Consider the following 7,402-nt stretch of genomic DNA (forward strand, 5'->3'; position numbering starts at 1 on the left):
GGTTAGTAGTTTCTTAAAAATTGCAACGAAGTAGACTTTATAAGTAGATTTACCACTTTCCTCGAATTTTCAAGATTTGTATAACCAGTCCAGACCGCCAACTATTTTCTTAAGCCGTTTTGTATTTCTTATTTTGTCAGTCGTGTAATGATTTTTTTAAAAGTATAATGGTTTTGATTCTCAATTCGGTCAGTATAGAAAAGTCTCTCGCACTCCATCTTTTACAGTTGATTTTATTGTGACAAGGAACTTTTAGTACACGTACTTGTTTGGCTTTTTTGCTCTGCATATCTCGAGGTAAGTTTATTTTCTCCACGATTCGTGAGACATCAGGCCGTGGTAAGCTATGACTTTGGCCAAAATTTGAGCACAACTAGTTGATATTTATTTATTTTTGCTAACTTTTGGGACTAGTGGATATTTATTTGTCTGGAAAGTATCTAAAGACTGATGAGAATATTCAACCAAAATAAAATATGCAAGAGTACTATAATACATTTGATGTGTTGACTGACTGTTCATTCGGATCACTAAACTCAGAGGGTCCGCTTTTATTATTTATGGTAGAAGTGAGGGGTGGAGCAGAACAAATACAATCAAATTCTTTAAGTATTTGTGATTTGATTTGTATTTTATACAATCAAATTCTTAAGTATTTGTGATTTGATTTGTATTTTATAGATATCTATTTTTTCAATTTTTTTCTTCTGAAAATACAGATTCCGAAAAACCTGATGTTTGAAAATTTATAGATATTATGTGGATATTACAAATAATTACAGATATTTTATCAGATTTTCTTAGTACAAATAATCTAGAAAAATATGATAGAAATTTGTTCTTAAAACAATATTTGCATGATATATAACCTAAAATCAAAAGTAGTGAAGTTATATGTTTTTTAAATTTTGAAATTAGTTAAAAATATAGAAAGACAAAACTTAAACAAAAGTTATAGTTGTCATGGAGTTTTTTTATTTATTTAATAGTTTTATAAAGAATAATGTGAATAAATTTTATCAAATCATATGTTAGAATAATAATTATATAAGATTTTTGGTCATAAGTTTTTATATTTAAAACTCTACATTTAATTTAGATATATATGTACTTTATATATCTGTCAGAGCAGAGCGAAGCCAAGCGAATATATGCTTTCTATAATTTTATTATTTGTGATTTATTTTGCTTTAAACAGATAATTGGTTTTAGTATTTGATTTGTTTCAAAAATTTGTGAATATTCATTTTTTTTAAACTGAGTCGAAAAAATATTGGATGAAATTAAATTTAGCGGATAAAATACTTAGTCCTAGTCTTTATAAAAGTTTGCAGCAGCCACATGCTGAATAGTACATATCCACCGGTCTCATATAATTTTTTTCTAATACTGTATCTCAAACCACGTATAGAAAATAGTAAATTATATAAGAGTTGTGACATATAAAAAGGTACAAATATTTGATGTTCCTATTTTTATTTGTCCAATGATTCTCAAAGTTTGGATTCAGAAGAGTAGAAGACTAGTCTCTGTCTCTCTTCTAAAACGTAAGATGTTTTTGGTGAAATACAAATATTTTAAAAGAAATTATTTAACTTCAAAATAACACTAAAATATAAATTAGAATTAATTCAACTAATTAGAAAATAGACTGTAAATATAATTTTTTTCATAGTTTGTAATAAAATTGAAATTTATCTAAGAAATTAAAAAATAATTTATGTTTTAAACGAGAGAAGTTTTCATATTACCAACCTACTAGAAGATAACCCGGGTGCATGCGCAGAGTAAAATTTTATACTAATATTTATTCATTAAATGGTTATAACATTTTGCAACACTATAATCTTTATCGATTGTAAAATGACGAATACAAATGTTGGTCTCTTAAATGTATCATCGTTGTTGAATAGTTAACGTACTACAACTCACGTTAATTATTTTAAGACTTCATATGCACAAAATGAATTTAAGTTTTGCGACTGACACAAATCACCAAAACCAGATAGACAACATCGATTGTAAAATGACGAAAGAAGATTAGGTTTTCTACTCTCGATTTGTTTACTATTGACTCTCCATAAGTGATTTCATTTTCTACCTCTATAAAATTTTGCTTTCCTTCTCGTTTATGTTTCACTGATATGAGTTTTGTTTTTTTTTTAATTTCTTCTCTGAATTACATAAGTGTTAATTTGAAACAAAAAGATGGACATCTGTAAAAAAAAATAGTTCAATTCGAGATACATATCTAAGAACCAAAATTTTGAAGAAAGTCACTGGCAAACTCTATTCACAGGTTAGTGTTCAAATCTAATATATCAAACTTTTATAGAATATAAGTACAAACTCGAAATATAAATGGATGTCTAATATATATTCATCAGTTCGGTCTAAAAATAATATATTTTTCTATTAAAGAAAAACCATCATGAACTCTAACTCTATTATCTTTTGCAATCGTATTATTGTATTATTCAGATTTAATCTTCGTGTTTTCTTGTGTTATGGCTGAGTATTCATCTTGCTTAGTCTAGGGTGTTAGGGTGTTAGATACGTGAACTAAACATAAATAAGTTATAAATCGATTGTCTTTATTCATTGTTGTGATTAAAGCTTGCATTAAACTGATCACTTAGTTCATGACCCTTGGTTAACTTATTCATCAAAAGTGTAATAGGCTGCTAGACATAACTTGAATGAGTATTGCATCCATAACCAACGAGAGTAGATGTTAGGGTGTATTTTGAATAGATCAGACTTGATTCCTAATGTTTGTTATCGCATCTCAGTCCAGATGAGAGTTTAGGTATTGAGATCGATCTACAAAAGGTGAAGCTCCTCGAGAGTGCGCTGATTTACTTGTAGTGTTCCGAGTTCCAAACTTGCTTTTTTTATTGAACTTGAATAATTGTTTGGCTCACAATTGTTTGACACCCGATGAAAAAATCCTAGGCTAGCATCTTAATCATCGGAGAACCACCAATCAAACCTGTTATTTGTTCTTTACGCAATCTTAGTTTAAATTCACCAAATTGTTTTAGCTTGACATTGATATCATATAAGTAAAGTGTAAATTAGTCCTCTGAAATTGAATCTAAAATATTACAATTACTACTATTAACTTGACAGTGACAAAGATTCAAATTTAATGTATCACTCATCTTTTATATATATATGTGCGTGTGTGTAATCTGACTATATCAAATAAAACTTCATTTATTTTCATATGGTTCTATGATCATTTTGATCTTGTTATAATAAAAATTTTAAACAATTGATCACAGATTTTTTAATACGAGACTTTTAATAATTTTGTAATTTATAGTTGTTTTAAAGTTTAAAATGATAATATCTAAGAAAAAATCTAGATTTTATTATATGGTTAATGTGATTTCATATATCTTCTCTCTTTGTATAATAGTTTTCTGGCTCCACCAGTGACAATATTGTTACTATAATTTGGAAAGGCTATGAAAAAAAGACAGAAAGAATTGGCTAGGAAAATAAGATACGTACAAGAACCTCCATCTCAATCTTTTCCACTGAAAAATTCTACACCTTTAATAAAAAGTAATATCTATAATCAATAGAATTTAAAATCTATGTGGCAAACACTGAGAAACGATGCCGTCGGCTGCACATGATCCATGCACGCATACACAATATAAAGCTCTCTGCTCCTTCCACAAATTTCTCACTTGCCTTAGCCAGCCAGTGAAAACAAACAAAGCTCTCTCTTCTCTCTATGTTTTTCATCTCAAAATACGAAATTATATCAATTTTTTAGAACAATATATCAAATATTATGAAAAAAAGAAATAGAGAGTCTCGAGCAAGAACGAGATGTCGATAAGACGTATCTATCGATGCCTTACTGTTCTCATCAAAAGATCAAGTCCTTCCTTCGTATGATCCAACACAAAACCACAACACGTTAATCTCTCTCTCTCTCTCTCTCTCTCTCTCTCTCTCTCTCTCTCTCTCTCTCTCTAACTTCAGTTATTACAATCACGAATCAAGATTCAAGAATGGTACGGACACCGTGTTGCAGAGCGGAAGGGCTGAAGAAAGGAGCATGGACTCAAGAAGAAGACCATAAGCTCATCGCCTACGTCCAACTTCACGGTGAAGGAGGCTGGCGAACCCTTCCTGATAAAGCTGGTATACCTTTTTATTTTCAAAACTTCAAATTTCTTCGTCAACAAAATGAGTTCATATGCAAGTAAAAGATAAAAATAAAAACAAAGATTGAGGATTAGTTGAATAACTGATCATAACAACTCAGCTTGTGCATACTTTTCCTCTCTTTTTTTTTGTTCCGCCAGTTTGGAGCTTTTCTTTGCATTACTGTTTTATTAACGTTTAGTGCTTTCAATCATAACAAAATTATAGGTCTCAGAAGATGTGGCAAAAGCTGCAGACTGAGATGGGCCAATTACCTTAGACCTGACATTAAGCGTGGTGAGTTTAGCGAAGAGGAGCAAGATTCCATCATTAGACTCCATGCCATTCATGGCAACAAGTAAGTTAATAAGTATAGAATATTACATTTGCATCAAACTTGACTCGATTGTTTCGGTATTTGCCTTCCTTATATTCATTAAATGATTCTCTACATAGTTGTTTATGATATCATATCATATTTGAATTTGTCAAATTAAAATATATGTCAGTTAAAAACTATAAAAGCAAATACCTAAACCAAACACATTATATCATTGTTATAAAATTAAAAACATTGAACATCATAATTTAGTTCGTGTAAAGGTGAACAAAAATGAAATAAAACAAATTATCCCCATATCAATACTCATAAAACATTGTGTGTTTCCATCACCGCCACGCTATTATAGTGGCGATTTGGTATCACTTGGTAATAAATAATGCTTTGTTGATCAGATGGTCGGCGATAGCTCGTAGATTACCAGGAAGAACAGATAACGAGATCAAGAACCACTGGAACACTCACATCAAGAAACGTCTGGTCAAGAAAGGTATCGATCCGTTGACCCACAAATCACTTAATGGTAAATCATCTGACCATACCGAGACACCACCGGATAAAAGCAGCGTTCATCAGGATGATGATGATCAGAAGTCAAACAAGAATAATGCGTTAGGATCATTATCAGCTCGGTTCTTGAACAGAGTAGCAAACAGATTTGGTAAGAGAATCAACCACAGTGTTCTGTCTGATATTATTAATGGAAGTGGTGCCCCATTTACTAGTCACACTACTCCTACTACAAGTGCTTCTGAATGTGAAAAGTCATCGAGTTCTTTCTCCACACCAAACTCTTCAAATCTCCTCATTAATGAAAACATGGTCCTCGATGCAACATCTTTGTCCTCGTCCACGTTCTCTAGCGACACCTCTGACCCCTCAGTATACGACCATATCTTCGATGACTTAGAAGATATGACCACATTTTCATCAAGATTTTTGAATGATGTTGTATCTCATGATGATGTAGATTTCTTGATGTTGGATGAATCTTGTTTGGAGAATACTTCGTTCATGAGGGAACTTACAAGGATTCTTCAAGAGGACTACGTTTAGTGATAGTCGTGTGACACCGATCAGTGAAGTTGATGTCTCCTTTGAAGGGATTGACAACTATTTTGGATAAATTAAACATAAATGTCAAGATTTTAATACATTTATAATGATGATGATGAAAATTGAGTTTGGCATGTAAAATCAATCATAATTGATTTTGCTGTGTTTTTTTAAGTTTGTGTGGTTTTCTGGCTTATAGTGATGTTGTTCGATTGGTAGGAACTAGGAAGCTACGAATTGATAAAACTAATGTCAAATGCATGGTATGTCTGAAACGGAAGAGACATTCAAACACTGATTAACGAAAGAGTTAGATTACACTAAGGAACACTTTTTGACTTTCTATTACTCCCAGATACACTTCTGACATGTGACATATTTTGTTGTGGGTCAGCGACAGATTGTGGATAATTTTGCCCTTAATGGAAATAACAATTGTGGATGGGTGATTTGGGGACGAGTGATGGGTGATGAGTGGTTGGGTGATTTGTGGACGGGTGATGTGTGGATGAGTGATGAGTAATGTGTTGACATGTAATGTTAATGTGTTTATAGTAGATAATGTGGACAAACTCTCTGTTTTGATTCCATAAAACTATACAATAATATGTGGACATGGTCTCATGTTACTAAAATTATACCATAAAATGTGGACACGGACTATGTTATCTCCAACACAAGCACTTGGCTTCTTCAATCTAATTGATAAATTATATGCAATTAAACTTCAATCAAGATGAGAAAGAGATGATATTGTGAGTATGAGCGGAGAAGAATCGAAGAAGCGTCTACCTTATGTCGGAGAGCAATAGATCTTACAGGTCAGAGATTTCCGATCTAAGGAATTTGCGCTTTGTCGTGATGTGGATCGATGTAAATTTGATTAGAGTTGAATTTAGATCCCGAGATGATGAATGAAATCGAAGGAATATTGTCCATGTCCACAACTAGTTTATAATTCTGTTAAGAAGTCAATGTCCACAACTAATTTATAATTCTGTTATCCTTGCTTTGGTGTCCACGTCCACATTTATTTTTGTTTACACATTAATATATATGAAAATGGATCTTAAAAGATAGAGAATTTTATATATAGTTTATTATGATAATTATTTTTGTTTAATATATTTTAGAACTCGAAATAAAAGTAAATATAAACTTAAAGTAGAATAAGAAAAATAATAAATTAAATAAGAAGAGGAGATATGTTTTCTTTAGTTTAGGGTCATAAGAGTTTTTTTGACAAAAGAAAGTGTGTCTCATCTGATAATTGTCTCGTAATATAATTTGAACTAGGGGGGGTGTCCGCGCTTCGCGCGGAATATTGTTTTATTATTGTTAAGAGCATGATTTTTTTTGGATAATGTAATTATGTTATCGTTTTTATTTGTTAAGATCATTATTTGATGTTTTTAGTTTGTTATGTAGTAGGTGACAAGTTAATAAATATATATATATTTTTTTTGAATAATGTGTTGTTGTGTGTATAGTACTTGTTAGTAGTCAAATGAGCCTCTAACGTAAACTAATATTGAATTTCAATAACTTTGCATCTACGCATTTGTTGATTCTAAGATTAACGGTTTCATCGTCAAAATTGTATTATATTTTTTTCATATTTTTAAAAATTATAATTTTTAAGATGTTTTTTGCCCTCTCCCCATGTTTTAAACTTGAGCCATCACCATCTATGTATTTCGTTACATTTCTGGTGTGCGGTGCTTCTCACCATCACCGGAAAAAGACTCACATTTTCTCTTGTTTTTCTTGCCTTCTTCACCTATGAGATTATATGGTATTTGTTGCAGATCGGGTTTATGAGTTTTCAGTTGTTCGGTT

At 31.2% G+C, this 7,402-nt stretch overlaps 1 protein-coding gene across 1 annotated transcript; it reads left to right on the forward strand.

The window, feature by feature from the left end:
- The first annotated feature begins 2,600 nt into the window (after positions 1-2,600).
- LOC106379414 (transcription factor MYB122-like) lies at positions 2,601-6,861 on the forward strand. Its single transcript, XM_013819372.3, has 3 exons — positions 2,601-4,164; positions 4,396-4,525; positions 4,903-6,861. Exons 1-3 carry the CDS (start codon positions 4,032-4,034, stop codon positions 5,561-5,563), a joined length of 924 nt encoding a protein of 307 aa, XP_013674826.1. The 5' UTR covers positions 2,601-4,031; the 3' UTR covers positions 5,564-6,861.
- Positions 6,862-7,402: the final 541 nt, after the last annotated feature.

This window comes from Brassica napus, chromosome C2, assembly GCF_020379485.1.
Source record: "Brassica napus cultivar Da-Ae chromosome C2, Da-Ae, whole genome shotgun sequence".
NCBI classification, from domain to species: Eukaryota; Viridiplantae; Streptophyta; class Magnoliopsida; order Brassicales; family Brassicaceae; genus Brassica; species Brassica napus.